This window comes from Lissotriton vulgaris, chromosome 1_2, assembly GCF_964263255.1.
Source record: "Lissotriton vulgaris chromosome 1_2, aLisVul1.2, whole genome shotgun sequence".
NCBI classification, from domain to species: Eukaryota; Metazoa; Chordata; class Amphibia; order Caudata; family Salamandridae; genus Lissotriton; species Lissotriton vulgaris.
Window position 1 is genome coordinate 195107730 of NC_141686.1, and position 17455 is coordinate 195125184.

A 17455-nucleotide genomic window follows, 5' to 3' on the forward strand; every position below is an offset into this window, starting at 1 on the left:
GCACTGAAGTGGCAAGAGGACCTTGAGCAGCTCATCAAAGATGCAGGCCCACGGTGCCCGTTGTGTGAGGAGGACTGAGATCTTGGTCACAGGAGATGATTGAGGTGGAGGCTGCTTGGAGCCCGAAGATCTCTGAGGAAGAGAGTCAACAAGCCTTTGCAATGACAAGTCGACGCAGTGCACAGGAGTTTGGTTCCTGAAGTTCAGACATGGGATACTGGCCTCAATCTTGGTATGAAGACAGTGCAGGCTCTGAGGGAGTTGAAGACCCCCCACCTGTGTTGCTGAGCCTTTTAAGGAAGTGACTCCTTCACTGCAAGGGAGATTACTTCAGGTGTTTTTGATGTCCACAGGCCGTAGAAGGTTCCTGTATGGAGCACAGGCACATACGTTGCAGCAGACAAGCAGGGTGATGAGACCAGGAGCAGTAGTAGTCTTCCCAGCTGTAGCCTAGGTGCCCAAAGCAAAGTCCAAATGTGCCCAGACGGTCGAAGATTAAGTCGTATCTTGATCTGAAACTTGTCCCACGACTAATCTAGGGACCCACCCACTAAGGGTTAGGACAATTCAGGCTTCTCTCACAGAGCAGGGGCTGGCCAGTGGGGAGGATACTCCCATGTCCTTTGTCCAGTTTTCGTGCCATAGCGGGAGCCAATGGCTCCCTGAGCTGGTTTGAACTGGACTAATCAAGGAGGGCACCAAATGTGCCCCTCAAGCAGACTTAGTGGTGCTCGAAAGTTCTCCCACCCTGCCCCAATACACTAAACCCTGTCTGGTAGGTGGTCACACCATCTTTGTTCTGCCTTCCCCTGCTCGAGCTTGGTCTCTGGTCGGCAGGAGCCCTAGCTTGCTGTCCTGTTCTGGAAGACTGGTACCAAGAGCACTGAGGGCCACCCAAAGGAGCTTTACAGTGCATTGAATGATACCTCCCACACTGTTTATGGTGTGGGGGTATGATTCATCATACCTCCCACACCGTTTACAGTGTGGGGGTATGATTCCAACATGTTTGATACAAGACAGGGTTCTTTACAGCTAGTTTAGAGATGGTCATCGCGTAATGATGCATGGCCCCTCTATATTTTATATGGCTGACTCACTTATAACCAAGGAGAAAGGACTCCTTGGGTTATAGGGGTCACACTCTCATGCAGGGGCACCCTCACACTTAGAACCAAGCACCCTGCCTTCAGGATTGAAAGGCCTACATTAGGAGTGACTTATTGGTTTTAAGTGTAGTGTTAGTGGTGCTAGCACTAGCTTACACTGGCTGTGGTTACAGTCTGAGTGGTCTCTCATGGGTGGCATAATACATGCTTCAGCCCATGGGGGGCCCGATGTACCTATGCCCTGGGTACCTCAGTACCATATACTAAGGATTTATAAAGGTACACCAGTATCCAATCTGGTATGTACCTAAGTACATACCATACCCATTTTAGTGGAGAAAACACAGAGACTGGGGTCCTGATTAGAAGGATACCATTCAGAATAGTCAGACAGCATAACACCAGGTAAAACGTGGGGGTAACCATGAAAGCAGATCCTACTCTCCTACAATGTTGGTCTTGTTATTGAATCAAATGTTTTCCAGAATTTATGAACAAACATTTTCTATTTCTATTAAAGTCACGGACATGAGGATTATCCCACCCTTGTATTGCTTTTATGCTTAGTGATTCTGTTATTGTATATTCAAACATATGTTACATTGACCTTCTTTTCTCCTGTCTGCTAATTATTCTGAGATTGGTTCAAGCAGTGCAGTCAATTACTTTATGTTGCTATTTCTGTCAGCGTTTTATATAGCGCAAACTTGACCCGAAGGTATTAGAACGCTTTACATGACCACCAGTTGCGTTACAGAGGGACACATTCATTTTGTTAGGCATAGGGAGATTACGTGATTTGCCCAGAATCACAGGATGTTGACTGCTTCGACTCAAACCCAGTTCCCCAGCTTGGAGGTCGACCACTCTAACGGTCAGGCTACATCCTCTTCCCAAAGCGAAGATGTAGTTTCAAAACAAAAATAGGAGTTGATGGCTGACATGGCTGGTGATGAAGTCTTTGCCGCGATAAGAGGTGGTCCTGTACTTGTAACCAATGTGTATGTGCTTTACTGGATGGTGATTGAGTAATGCTCCCCGATCATGGGGACTGTCAATTTTTCTCTAAGAACTATTTCTCATATTATTTGCATTTCCATTTATGTTGGCTGCTTTTATAGAAAGGCAAGAAGGAACATGCATAGTCCTCGCTTTTTATGCTAAAATAGTGTGTAACATAGGTGTGGTTTAATTAGCATAACGAGGGCACATGACTAATACTGCTTGTCACATTACAGAAGAGTGCAGGTTTATTTGTTGTGCATGAGCTGCACTCGTTCATGTTTCACTTTCTTTTTCAAAATCATTGAAATTCAGCTGCAAGCCATTGTATCTGTTCCTGTGTCTAAATCTAACTGACATCTAGCTTACTCTGGAAGTGATGTACTTTTGTTGCAACATTGCTAGACTGTGAGCTAAACCTCCATTGTTATGAAAGTGCTAAAGCAGTCCTTTGTTTTTGAATATTTAAAATAATAAACGTATGATTTATTTTGTGCAACAAGTAATCCAGTTTACAGCCAATACAAATAATGTGCAAGTATGTATTGTTTTTAATTTATTAGATAATTGGTTTGCTGCACAAGTAACAGTGTGCTGCCCGTTTACATAAAATAATTCTGTAAATCTGTGTGTTTTCATTATCCAGTCCAATATAAGACGTGCTACATGAGGAAGAACCAACCTTCATCTTCAGTTAGACCTTCAGACTTTTGAGCTTGTTGCTTATGAGAGGGATGGATGTTCGTCCTCCTTTCTATATGTGGGCCTAGTTAATATTACTTTAATTATTTACCAAATCTGCTGGGCTAAATTTCTAAAAGCTATATGGCATTTTGCATTCTGATGATTTTGGTGTATGTCAATTCTATTACAGGACCGGAGGCTTCAGATTATGCTTCTCTTTCTTTACTGTATTTTTCACAGCAGCCAATAAACATACAGTTTAATGAAAATAAACTACAGAGGCCATGATGCTTAGACTTAGCCACGCCTCTCTGAAACCTAAAAGAGTAACACTCCCAGCATCCTCTTTCTTTGCTGCTCACACAGCAAGAGATAAGTGCCATGCTCCTTATGCTATTGATTTATTCTACTCATTTATTTCGTGATTATTGATGTGCTATTAGTGCAGCATTTATTTTACCATTGGTATAGCTGAGCGCGCAGTGTGCATTGCTTACTGTCGGTTTATATGCAGTTTGTTTATTGAATTTGCGGGGCTCCCGCGCTTCAGGGGCCGCGCTACGCGGCATTGGCAGACAGCGCTTCTGCGCTAGAGGACGGAGCTCGGCTCCAATTGTGCCTTTATCCTCAGCTGTGCAAGCGCCTGCTACGCGCACCAGTACCCCGCCGCGCTGCGGTCTTACCTCACCTCCGGTCGGTCTCTGGCCTCCGGCGGTCGCGCAAGGGCTTCCCTCATCACCCGAACGCGCTCTGGAGCCGTTAACCCCTCGGCCGACGCGTGCAGCGTGACGCGCGCCCATTGGGCTATGTTTTGGTAGGATTTGGGCGCGCGTTGGGCTGCACACGTCGTTTTGCCGTTTCTCCACCAATTTTCACCGCGTTTTCATCGAGCTGGTGGAGAGTGACGCCTAACTGGCTGGAATAACAGTTTTTGCCTTATTGGAGTGAGCACACGCTCCCTAGACATTGTTTCTTGGCTCCTACGCCCTGCTGGGCTGCAATAATTGACTACAGCACCTGCTGAGGGGGTCTGGTACTGGTTTCCTCGTTTATTGAACAGTGTGCATTGGGCTGACCCCCCCGACTCCCCTAGTGCCTACCTCTGGACAGATTCCTTGAGTTTATATATATATATTTACCCCACTGTTGTTGGAGATGGAGGAGTGGGTGTACTTTGATGAGGAGGCAGGGGAAGAAACTTATGAGGAGTAGCCTGCTGCTGCTGTGGAGGACAAGATTGTGAAGGCCTTGGACGCATCGGTCCAGGCCTCAGTCAGCAAGGCAGTTGAAAGCGCAGTTCCTGCGACTGTGCAACAGGCATTGGCAGTTGCACTCAAGCCTATTACTAAGCAGCTGGAGAACTTTGCAAAGCGCCATGGCTTTACAAAGGACAAGTACTCTAAAAAGACTCTGCCAGCTCCCAAGTCTAACCCCAATACAACCACTACTGATTAATGGCCACATTCTGGCGCTTTCTCTTCCCTTCCGTCAGCGTCTGGGCAAGACCATGCCTATCCGAAAGGTGGCAAGGCTGCCAGCAAACAGCATTATGCGGTTACAGACACCACTACCACCACTGGTACTGACACCACTGATACGGATGAGGAACAACCACCGAAGAAGAAGGCTAAGAAGGACGTCGCTTCGGCGTCAGAACCTCCTCCTAATACCCCCTTTACCTTCAACCCATCAGACATTATCCACCCTAGATCGTCAGATTGGGTCCCAGCCCCGGCGGTGGCAGAGTGTCTTCAACAAAATATTAGAAAGGGATTTGATAAAGAGGTTAGAAACCGCCTTAGATCGGAATGCCCTCGTCCCGACCTTGCCCATAAGGTGGCGGAGACTCCGGAAATAGACCCTAGCCTTCTAACCTTCCTAAAGAAGTTCGCAAAGGACCCTAAAAAAGGGCTAGACCAAGCATGGCGAGGATGCCAGGACAAGATGTTGGACGTCGTTGGCCCACTGGCCAAAATCCTGGAGATGGCCTTGCAGGCAAAGGAATCCAATGTTCCAATTGATCCTGATATCTTGGCTGGTTGGACTCAACGAGCCATTTGCATTTTAGGGAATGCTAATTATGCGGTGTCCACGGAGCGGCGCAAGTCCCTCTTGATGCGAATGGACTCTAACTTAACGGAACTTGCTACAGCGGAACCTGGGCCCCTTGCTGAGGGCAATCTGTTTGGCGACCGTTTCGTGAGGCACCTTCACTTCACTGGATATGGCTCAGTCAGGCATCAAGCGTGTTCTTCAGCAACACCTTTTTAACAGGGCCGGACGAGGTCGGGGATGCTCGCCAGGCCGTTTCGCCAATCAGAGGTGACTTCGGACGTGGTCGAGGAGACTGGGACTCGACCAGAGGTGGCACATTCTACCCCACTCGGCGTCCATACTCCAAAGGCAGATGCCAGGGAGGAGGCAACAGAGCGGGTTTCCAGGCCCAACATTCCTCAGGTGAGCGCAATAGATTGTTTCCATTTACCATTGGGGGGGTCGCACCAGTCACTTCCTTCATACTTGGAGTCTCCTGACTCAGGACGCTTGGGTCCTTCAAACCGTTCAGGGGTTCCACCAGGAGTTTTACGAGACACCGAGGCAGGTACAGCACCCGAGGGTTCTCCATTTTTCCCAACCAGAGAGGATTTGTATAGACAGAGAGATAGAAGAATTGCTTTGCAAACAAGCCGTAGCCGAATGCGAGTACAACCCGCACAGCTTTTGCAGCAATATCTTCCTAGTACAGAAAAGGGGTGGTGGTCACAGGCTGGTGTTGAATGTAAGAGACTTCAATTATTTTCTGATCTACAACCATTTCAAGATGGAGGGGATCCATCTGTTAACAGATCTCTTACAACCGAACGATTGGATGGTGCGCTTGGATCTCAAAGACGCCTTCCTTTCGATTCCCATCTACCCTCCTCATTGCCGTTTCCTCCAGTTTCAGTGGAACGGACGGTGGTTCGAGTACTCTGCCCTTCCTTTCGGGCTTTCATCGGCTCCTTGGTGCTTCACCAAGGTAATGAAGCTGGTGGTCGCGCACCTGCGGGAGCAGGTTGTACGCTTGATAATATATCTCGACGACATCCTGATCATGGCTCACAGCCCACACCTAGTATCGCGACATCTTCAGATGACAATATCTCTGCTCCAGGCTCTGGGGTTTGTGATCAATCAGGCCAAATCGGCCCTGATCCCATCTCAGACGATGGATTTCCTAGGGTTTGTGATCAACTCACAGTCAGCACAACTCAGTCTGCCACGATCCAAATTGAAGGACCTGATGAAGGAGATTGTATCCCTTCTCAGCAAACAAATGATCTCACTCAGGACGATTGCCAGAGTAGTGGGTTTGTTGGCATTGTCCGTTCAGGCGATACTTCCCGGCCCTCTACACTACAGGGCATTGCAAAGACTCAAGATTCAGCATCTCCAGAGAGGTATGGCTTACTCAGACCTGGTCCCTCTGTCTCAGGAGGTGAGAGACGAGATGCGTTGGTGGTTGAGCCACGTGGAAGCGTGGAATGGCAGGGCCATTTTCGGCTCACTGCCCGAGATAGTCATCGAGTCCGACGCCAGCCGTTGGGGCTGGGGGGCACGCTGTGGAGATGTTTCCACAGGAGGAAGGTGGTCTCCGCAAGAGCTAGAACTCCATATAAATTGCCTGGAGCTCGTCGCGGGCTCCTTCGCCATCAGGACCCTCTCGCCGCAACGGACCTCTTGTTGCATCCTCCTTCGGATGGACAATGTCTCAGCGGTGCGTTACATAAACAAGTTAGGAGGGATGAGGTCGTCCATGTTGGTGGAGATAGCCAAGGATTTTTGGCATTATTGTCTCAGTCATCAGATCACGATTATAGCAGAATATATTCCGGGCCAGTCCAACGTGATAGCGGACTGGAACTCGAGACACCTTCGGGATTACAGCGATTGGCAGCTGCTTCCCAGAGTGTTCACCTGGCTTCAGGACCTTTGGGGTCCGTGTCAGATCGACTTATTTGCATCCAGGCTGAACCGCCAGCTTCCCAGGTTCTTCAGCTGGAGACCGGATCCATCAGCGAAAGCAACAGATGCGTTTTTACAGAACTGTTCGGGGGCGGTGAACTATGCGTTCCCTCCCTTTCTTCTGATCCCACGTGTGGCCTCTCACATTACCAAACAGAAGGCGGAGGTGGTCTTGGTGACGCCTCTGTGGAGATCGCAGCCCTGGTTCCCAATGTAATTGGAGATGTGCTGCGACCTGCCCAGGATGCTCTCGTGGTCGGAGAATCTCCTCCTCGGACCTCTGCGGGAACAGCATCCGTTGATCCTGTCTCAACGAATATCGCTGATGGCATGGAGGCTTTCAGGCAACAATGGAGTTTGCCTGGAGTTTCAGGAACGGCTAACGACTTTATCAAACAGGCCTGGGCCCCTTCCACGAGAAAAAGGTATTCTTCAGCCTGGAAAGGTTGGTTATGTTAGTGCGTGGAACGGGATTTGGATCCCGTGGGGGCAGGACTTACACAGATCGTAAATTTCTTGTCAGACAAAGCGGCTAGCGGGTTGGCCTATAGATCCGTGAACAACTTCCGGTCGGCTATTTCCACGGGGCACACCCACATTGACGGAAAACCGGTGGGTATGTACCCCTTGGTATGCAAGCTCCTCAAGGGCATACGTGTCGCGAATCCTCCCAAACCCAAGTATTCTGGGCTATGGGACGTTTCGTTGGTCATCAAGCTGCTTGATAGTTGGCCTGCTAATGATTCCCTTTCCAGGAAACAGTTATCGGCGAAACTAGCCATGCTATTATGCTTGTCAGCTTGTCGAAGATCGTCGGATGTACGCGCCTTGGACGTTACAGGTAGAGTATTTACTCCGGAGGGAGTTTCTTTTACCATTACAGGTCGAACAAAGACCCTTTCTAGACAGGTTGATTATAATACTTTTCCTAATAATCCCAAATTGTGTGTGGTCCAATGCTTGAAAGCTTACGAGGAGTGTACTCGTTCTTTTAGACCAACTGGGGTCACGCAGCTTTTGATTGCTGTCCAAAAGCCATTTAAACCGGTGTCCTCCGCTACTATTGCAAGATGGCTTAAGTTTATCATGAAGGAAGCTGGTGTGAATGTTCAACTGTTTGGGGCGCACTCTGTTCGTGGTGCCATGGCTTCGAAGTCATATTTATTGGGAGCTGACATTCAGGATATCATACATTGTGCTGATTGGTCGTCTGATTTGACATTCAAACAGTTTTACTATAAGCCGGTGGGAGACATTAGATCTGTTGTTTTTGATACAGCGTTAAACTAGCATAATCTGAAGCCTCCGGTTCTGTAATAGAATCAAAAATTAGCTAGCATTCGCACCAAGAATTTTCAATTCTATTAAGGACACAGAGGCGAGAATTATCCCACCCGGCTATGTTCAAATGTTTGATCATGATTGCCCACCCATTATGATATGTTTAAGACTGTTTTATACAGGAATTATGGGTTGTTATATTTCCATTTTTTCCTAGGCAAAGACAAGAAGTCCGAGTGAAGTGTCTTCCGTTGAAGAATGAAGTTGGAACGACGTTCCCTGTTATTCTCTGTTGGAGAATGTTATAGACTTTGGTTGTTGGACTTATTCTGCAAGTCCGTGCAAAGAAAGAGGACGCTGGGAGTGTTACCAGGACTCTTTTAGGGTTCAGAGAGGCGTCGCTAAGGCTAAGCCTCATGGCCTCTGTAGTTTATTTTCATTAAACTGTATGTTTATTGGCTGCTGTGAAAAATACAGTAAAGAAAGAGAAGCATAATCAGCTCCGTGTCCTTAATAGAATTGAAAATTCTTGGCGCGAATGCTAGCTAATTTTTGATTCCCTGGATTAACCAACTTTTGCTTTCTGTATTGATACTGTTAATTATAATAAATTTACAAATATTGAGAACTGGAAAACCGCAGGTTTTCTTAGGCCTTGACAGATCATTACAGTTCAGGAGTTTCCCTTTCCTTCCTATCTCACCACCGCATGTGAAGAGTCTACATCTCCATGTAATTAATAAATAATTTTCTAGGATGGTAGAAAACTTTTGATTCTCAGGATGAAAATAGTTATTTCCAATACAATGGCATACTTAAATTTTCTTCTTAATGATCGACTCCGTTTTTAAAAGAATGCACTTTGTGGCGACACGCTCTAGTGTTTCAGAGCGTGCGCCTGAGGGATTCTCGGAACATGCATTGCAGGTCCATCTCAGATGCCGCGCAGCATACCGAACGGCAAGTCGCGTTCTCGGCGCGCGAAATAAATATTCCTAAACTACCTAACGTGTCCGTGTATCACTACAGGCTGACCGGTATACTGTATACCCGTCATCTTTACATGTTTTAATACTAACGATAATTTCATTGGGGTTGGCTTTCAACGATACTGCTTTCCGGAGATGTGTTCATGGGAAAGGGTAATGTTGTAGTTCTAGTCTTTCCTCTGTTCTCACATTCCCCCCTTCTATTGGTCCACATTGTGACGCGCATTGGAATGTTGACAATGCTGTTTATATGACGTCAGCACCTGTCATTGCCATTCCGCTACTTCCCTCAGCTGTTCCCTTCTTCCCTCCGCAAGCTCGTTGTTTGAGAATAAATACTTTAAGAATATAGTGTGTATGGTGTTTCTTAATATACATGCCATCACAACATAATTGGCGACGAGGGTGGGATACGAGAAGTTCGAGAGGCGGGCTTGCGCGAGGATATTCATGAAGCGGTGAAATCATTTTGTCCAAGGCAAGTGATTTTATTTCAAATTACAGTAGGTTCGTGGGAATATTACTAATTCCAATTTTCCGATTATTCCATTGAGCCATGAACACCAGTGAGTGAGAGGCTTTGCGTCAAAAATACGGAAGACGAAATTCTCTTGGACCGGTGTCTGTGAAGTGGATCAAGTTCTTCAAGGAAAACTTTAAGGCAAGTTATGTATCACGCTCTTTCGTGGTGATTTAGACAACACGTAATTTGTGATTCTGTGTACATTTTCAGTGAGAGTGAGGCTCGGTGTGGAGAGCAACGACCGTTGACAGTTATTCCTGTCAGATTAACAGTCTTCGGCGGCGCAGCTGAGCGACAGTTCAACTGTCACCACAAACACCTCAGCTGAGTTGGAGCTGGATATTCTGGCGTCGCGTCGTGACGTCATTGACGTAAACAACGTGACTCCATTTTGTTTTGACTTTCTTCACTGCCTCACACACGAATGGCAGGTAAAAGAAACGTGTTGAATGTGGGAAGTTTGTTTTTAAAGCAAGCATTCGCAATCACAATTTCCAAAAAGTTTGTTTTAAGGCAAGTATTCATAATCGCAATTTCTAAGCAGACTCGAGGTTATTAATCTTTCAAAATTGCTTTATTTATTAAAAAAGAGACTTCTGAACCCAGGCAAGAAGTTATGTCTAGTGAGGTAAATTTCAACGCGCCAGCAAATTTTCTGAATGAGCCCGGTAAACCAAGTATGAAGTGGCGAAATCGGTACAGGGCATTTGAAAATTACCTAATTGCCATAAACGGTAAGAAATTTGATGCAGAGAGGAAAACAGCTATTCTGGTGGGACTGTTAGGTGTTGCAGGTCAAGAAATTTTTTACAGTTTGCCAGATTATGAACCACCTCCGGGGCAATTTATTCCTTTAGACGAATTTCAGGAGGCCGTAAAGAGGCTTGAAAAACAATTTGATGAGGAGGAAAATATAATGGTGGGCAGACACCGATTTGCTTTGAGAAAACAAGCGGAAAATGAGAATGTAGAGGAGTACATAGCGAGTTTAAGAGTGTTGGCAACCAAGTGCGACTATCAAGATAGACTAGATGAGTACATTCGCGACCAGTTGGTCTTCCACTGTTATGAACGTAAAATTCAGGAGAGACTCTTGGCGTGCAAAAGACCTACTCTCTCAGAAGCAATTGACATTGCCAAAGGTATAGAAAGATCGTTGGAAGGTTCAAGGGAGTTGGCTCGAACTGCAAGCAATAGTTCAAATGTGTGTTTGGTGAATGACAAAAGGAAAAAAGATGTTGTGTCTAACTACAAATACAAAGCACAGACAAATGTTAATACATCTCGACTTATATGTTATAGATGTGGGTCACACAATCACAAGGCTGATTCCTCGAGTTGACCAGCATTGGGAAAAAGATGCACCAGATGCCAGAAGGTAGGGCATTTTGCGGGGGTATGTGGCACTTTTGGCCAAAAATGATTTACACCTACAAGGGTAAGCTGTGTAGAAGAGTTCGACGAAAATATGTGTTCAAATACTGTTCTGACCATTGAGGATGATTATAAAAATGTCAAGGGGCCGTTGGGTGTAGCCACAGTAGGAGAAGTCCAACTTAACAATATGGCAGATTCCGGCTCACCCATCACTATACTCTCTGACAAAAAGTTTCTCCAACATTGGCCACAGGTGGACTTACTTAAATAAGATGTCAACCCTAGGGCGTTTGGGGAATCCGAAATCAATATTTTTGGGTACTTCGAAGACATGTTAAACATCAAGGGGAGATGTATATGTACTAAAATATATGTTGCGGAACGAGGCAGAGACATTGTGGGGTGGAGAGACTTGGCGAAGTTAAAGATAATTCTGAAGCCAGGTGCAGAGGACCCAATCGTTCTCGACGAAGGTTTTATACCTAATGTAAATGTTTCTGTTCTAACGTGTGAAAACGAAGAAATAACCACTATTCTTGGTAAATATGAGTCCCTTTTTGAAGATCGCATAGGTTGCGTGAAAGGATTTGTACATAAAATAGTGCTTAAGAAAGATGCGGTACCTGTTAGGCATAAAGTTAGGTCCCTGCCATTATCAGTCAAAAATGATTTGAGACTATTGCTTGAAAAATTGATATGTGAAGAAGTTATTGAACCAGCAGATTCTGCTGAATGGATTTCGGGTATTGTTTTGATTAAAAAAAAAAATCTGGTGATTTTCGTTTATGTGCTGATTTGAGGTCTCTAAACAAGAACATTTTGATAGATTGTTTTCCCCTTCCTAGGATTCAAGAGATTCTAGCTGCCACAGCAGGTTCTAAATATTTTTCCCTTATTGATCTCAGATCGGCATATCACCAGGTCAAGTTGGATGAAGGGTCTAAAGAGCTGACCACATTTATCACTCCCCTTGGAGCGTTCAGATATATAAGGTTACCTTTTGGTTTGGCGTCTTCAGCTAGCGTCTTCCAAAAGCTTATGGAAAACATGTTCGGGCAGATGGCAGGTGTTCAAAAATATCAGGATGATATCCTCATCCATGCAGAGTCGGTAAGTGAACACAATGTAATCCTGGAGTCAGTTCTTGGTAAGTTACAGGAGAGGGGCATGACGGTATCCAAGGACAAATGTGATTTCCTAAAAACTGAATTAGAATATCTGGGCCACGTACTCAGCCAAGAGGGAATTAAACCAAAAATGAATCTTGTCAAAGCTATTGCAGAAGCACCTAGACCGCAGGACAGGGACTCATTGAGATCATTTTTAGGGCTCAGCAAATACTATTCCAGATTTATAGAAAATTATGCCTATTTAGTTGAACCGTTGAGAGCTCTGTTGAGAAAGGGTGAACAATTTAAATGGGAGGTCCAACATGATGAGTCATTTTCAGAAATAAAGAAATCTATTGTGAATGCACCCACTTTGAAGCCATTCGATGCTAAAGGGACAAATGTAATTACCGTAGATGCTATCTCAGTAGGCATAGGGGCGGTTTTTACCCAAAAGAGCAATAAGCAAGTTCACACTGTAGCTTTTATTTCACGGAGATTGTCTGAAGCTGAAAAAACTACAGTACCATCGAGAGGGAAGCTCTCGCATGTGTGTGGGCAGTTGACAAACTTAAAATGTATCTGTGGGGGAAGGATTTTGAATTAGTAACTTACCACAAACCACTCACATTTATGTTTGATGGGTATGGAAGGGGCAATGGCAAAGCTTCGGCAAGATTGGTGAGGTTGCTCGCAAAATTACAAGAGTACAATTTTACTATTAAGCATATTGCAGGTAAGGATAACATTAGAGCTGACTTTCTGTCAAGGTTGCCCACTGAAAATGTTGAGGTTCAGAACGAGGATGACACAGAGTGTGTAGTGTCATCCATCTCCAGCTCACTAAAAACAGGCTGTGCAATCTTAGAAAAGGAATGGTTGGAAGCCAGGAACGCAGATGCAGTGTTGTATAAAGTAAAGCAATTTTTGTCTTACAAATGGCCCTCTGTTAGAAATTTGTCTTCCGAGTTCAAAACTTTCTTTCAGGTGTCTGATGATTTGAGTTGCATTGATGGGTTTCTTATGAGGGGTGGCTTGTTAATTCCCCCATTTAGAATTAGAAACAAATTAATAGCAACTGCGCATAATACCCACTTAGGTGCCACCATGACAAAGAAAAGACTTAAGGAACAGTATTGGTGGCCCCAAATGGACTTGGATGTAAATAGGTTTGTTGAAAAATGCAGTGAATGTATCAGATCTGATAAACACTGGAAACCCAGGGTACAAGAGATGCAACTAGTGTCCATTTCAGATTCTGCGTGGCACAAAATAGCCATTGACATAGCTGGACCATTTCAAATTTTGAAGCCAGATTCAAGATTAATCGTGGTGATTAGTGACTACTACAGCAAATGGATTTACCATAGATTTGTTCCATCCATTGACTCTGATGCGGTTATTGACTTTTTGAAGAATTGTTTCTCCATTGAAGGAAGTCCTCGCATACTTGTGTCGGACAACGGTAAACAGCTTACCTCCCAAATAATGACTGACTTTTTGACAATGCATGGCATTCGACAGGAGAAGACACCATTGTATTCGCCCAAGTCCAATGGGCAAATCGAAAGAGTGAACCGATTCATAAAGGACGGTATCCAGTTGGCATTGGCCTCGAGACTTCCAGTAAATGAATTCATTCAAGAGAGAGTATTTGACTACAATTCCACTCCCAACAGCGTTACAGGATTTTCCCCTTTCTTTTTGATGAGAGGGAGGAGATGTGATAGTGACATTGTTCCAAAAATTCAGGGGTTAGAGTCTTCTTTACCGGAAACTGTGTACATAAGGGATGATCAGCTTCAAGTCAAACAAAATATAACTGATTGTCAAACCAAAGCAAAAGCTTATCATGACAAGGTGCATAAGGCCATTAACAAACAGTTCAGCATAGGGGAGTGGGCTATCATCAAAAAAGGCGAAGGACAGATTAAGGGGGAATCTAAATACTATGACCCTGAGGAAATTGTAAATGTATCAAACAGTGCCATTTGTCTTAAACTTAGGGGGTGGCGCAACAAAAGTGATGCGGTTAAAATGACAAAAAATCAAGCTGACCTATGGTTCAAAGGGGCATACGATAAGAGGAATGTGAATTGTGAATTTTCATGGCTTGATACTTATTCAGGGGAAGCAGACATTATGTTACCTGCTGTAAGGAGTTATGACAGAGTCCAACCAGTTGTTGGAGGCGAGGATAGCACACATAGTTACCTTGATAGTCATGATTGTACCAATGATGAAGAAATGAGCGGGAATGATGTGGAGGGTGCAGTACATTCTACCAATTGTGATGAACAGATAACTGACTGCATTGCACCCAACTTAGTCAATGCTACTGACACACTGTGCCACGGAGGATGGGAAGGTACTGTGACCAGATGTGGCAGGGTGTCTAAGTTGCCCGGGAGCCTCAAGGATTTTGAATTACTGTAATTCTGTTCCTTTGTTCTTGTCTTTGTAAAAAAAGGGAGATGTTGTAGTTCTAGTCTTTCCTCTGTTCTCACATCCCCCCCCCCCTTCTATTGGTCCACATTGTGACTTGCATTGGAATGTTGATAATGCTATTTATATGACGTCGGCACCTGTCATTGCCATTCCGCTACTTCCCTCAGCTGTTCCCTTCTTCCCTCCGCAAGCTCGTTGTCTGAAAATAAATACTTTAAGAATATAGTGTGTATGGTGTTTCTTAATATACATGCCATCACAACAGCTAACCCGTGCCCTTTTGGATTGTATTACTGCCTTTGACCAACAGCGCAGAGAAATAGCAAATGTTTAACCATTAACGAGAACAAATTAAAAAAATGGAGAGAAAAAACTTCACATCAAAAGCGATTATTTATTTCATACAAAACATAATGTGTAATTTTCTACAAAATTAAAAGTTTCTGTTGACTTTCCCCGATCTCTCTGCACCTATATGAATTCTTGACAGTGAAGCGTTTACCTCTGAGAGATGGCCGCCAGAGCTGTAAGTGAACCGGAAGTGCGGTGCCTGACAACATGGCTGCCTCCTTAGCGTGAGGTCAGGGCGGAAAATCCTCGTACGCGGTGCCTTCGGCTTCAGGCTGATTGCGGACTCGGAGCCTGCAATGGCGTTACTGCGGGGCACCAAGAGGCTCCTGACAACACCCAGGGGTAACGAACGGTTAGGTTATTTTGTGGCGGGAACACGGGAATACAATTAAGACGGGTTAGAGTGGCGGGCGGTAGAGCGTGAGTTGGAGGAATAGGTTACTAAATATGTTAAATGTGCAATCTGTATATGTTTGTTTGAGGTGGTGTGACAGAACAGGAGGAATGTGGCAAAAATGTACCGGAGGGAAGTGCAGAGGTTCGTAGAAGCCTATGACGCTCCTGGCACGTGGCCTGTCAGTTTGTCACCTGAAATTTTAATGTTTATACAAACGAATGTGTATATGAAGCTCGTGCAATAAGAAAGCATTAAACACAGCTTGAGTTGTCATCTAGCAAAACAAGTACCACAATGCACAGAGGTGCGGGCTAAAGGATCACTAGTACTGGCCCAAGTGTACGGTGACCAACTGGCATAGGTGCTAATTGTGCACTTCATAATTTATCAGTATGCACGCAGATTTGAGCAACTATGCATGTCTTTTTGTCTTATTTCAAAACAGTATAAAACATTCCTATACAAAAATTCTAAAATCATTCTCAATTCATCGCAATTTCTATAAACATTTCCACTTCATTGTGCTACTTGGGTTTACATGAAATTCATTCTAAAATCCATACTTATAACTGTTACCAAACACAAGAATTTTAAAAACAAGTTAAATTCCTGTTTATGTAATATATTTCTAAAACACTATATTTCAGCTAAAACTTTCTAAAAACTCATACATTCCATCATATCCTTCAACCCTCCGTTTCCTTTTCCATGAATACCGTTTTTACGTGCTCCATGTGCTTTGGTTACTGCACTTTGTTGTCCAGTGATATTTCGTTTACAATTCATGGTTCTGAGCAGGCATGTTTGGTGAGTGAAATTGTTGGGAAGATCTGCTCGGATAGACATTTGAAGATGTAAAGTGGCATGCTTAGGATGCAGCCAATTGAGACCTGCAGTGCTGGACTAGAGTGCAGTCCTCTGAGTGACCAGCTTTATGTGCCAAATCGCTTCAAGCATTCCATTTCTGTTCAGCTGGTTATGACTGGTTTTGCGGATGGTATAGTACTTAGTGATGGATAAGACCCATAGCAGAAAGGTCTTCTATCAGAGTAAGAGCATTAAGCAGGAAAAGGGAGTTATTAAGCAGACTGCATGTGCTTTAATTGGCTGCTCAATGCTGAGTGTGATGGTATTATTGTGGGCTAGAGCTGTTAGATAGTTGACATTGCTATTTAATTCCCTGGCTAGCCATATATCAGCCCTCCTTATTTTAACTGTATATTGGAAATTGTGTACTGATTGGGCCATTTCGTTTCTGTGAGCTTTAAACTGCAGATTCTCATTGATGCACTTTAGTGTGCTACAGAATAGAATCTGTATACTCTGTTTAATCATTATTGTAGGGCAGAAGGAGGAACTGTCTTTTACATACAGAACACTTTCGATTGAAATGCAAGCAAAATGCCATTGTGCAGTTTTGCTGATAAATCTATATTGTGCACAAATATTAATGTGTGGAAATGTGGTCTCAGGAAATATGTATCATTTGAACATCACCAAGTAAACTGTCTTGATTGTTTTGATCATTTTAAAGCTCTGTTTGCAGCACACTTCTGAATTACAAACAAGTGGTCCATTTGTGGTTTCTTAACTGCTGATATGTTTTGAAACATTTGCAGATATTTAAAAATTGTTGTGTTAAAAACGAACTGATAGTGCACAGCCTTTATTTTCACATCCCCAAGGACATTTGGGAAAACATGGTGCATTCCTCAAAACATTTGTCACTATATATCAATTGCTTTAGCTTCTAAAGCATAGTAAATAATGACTTTATTGTGCACCAGGCTACAACAGTCTTTGATGGGGCTCTTCATTGATTCCCTCACTATCACCAACAGTGCCTCTTATCTCTCCACAGCCCCTCTCTGGCGTATATTTCATTTGTTTTATAGCCCTTCTCATACCAGTATAAGATGTCAGCGCACTTTACATCAAACACACACACACACGGACAATAAATCATACATGTGTAACTCAGTGTATAGATGTTACATAAGGCAAAGGGCACTACAAGGTGTAGGATGCACATGTCACCTATACTAGTAGGCATATTTTAAGAGTGCTTGGTCTGAAGAAGCACAAACTCAGGATTCAAAACATAACACTATGGTTAGAGTTAACTTTAATGATAAGAATGTATTCCTACCGTAACAAACTTTTTTTTAGCAACATCAGGA

At 44.2% G+C, this 17455-nt stretch overlaps 1 protein-coding gene across 1 annotated transcript in view; it reads left to right on the forward strand.

Moving 5' to 3' along the window:
- Nucleotides 1-15067: 15067 nt before the first annotated feature.
- MRPL18 (mitochondrial ribosomal protein L18) overlaps nucleotides 15068-17455 on the forward strand; it is a 54889-nt gene continuing 52501 nt past the window's right edge. Inside the window, exon 1 of the mRNA XM_086953092.1 lies at nucleotides 15068-15220. Coding sequence (XP_086809218.1) covers nucleotides 15175-15220 — 46 coding nt within the window. The 5' untranslated portion in view covers nucleotides 15068-15174. The remainder of the gene's footprint in view (nucleotides 15221-17455) is intronic.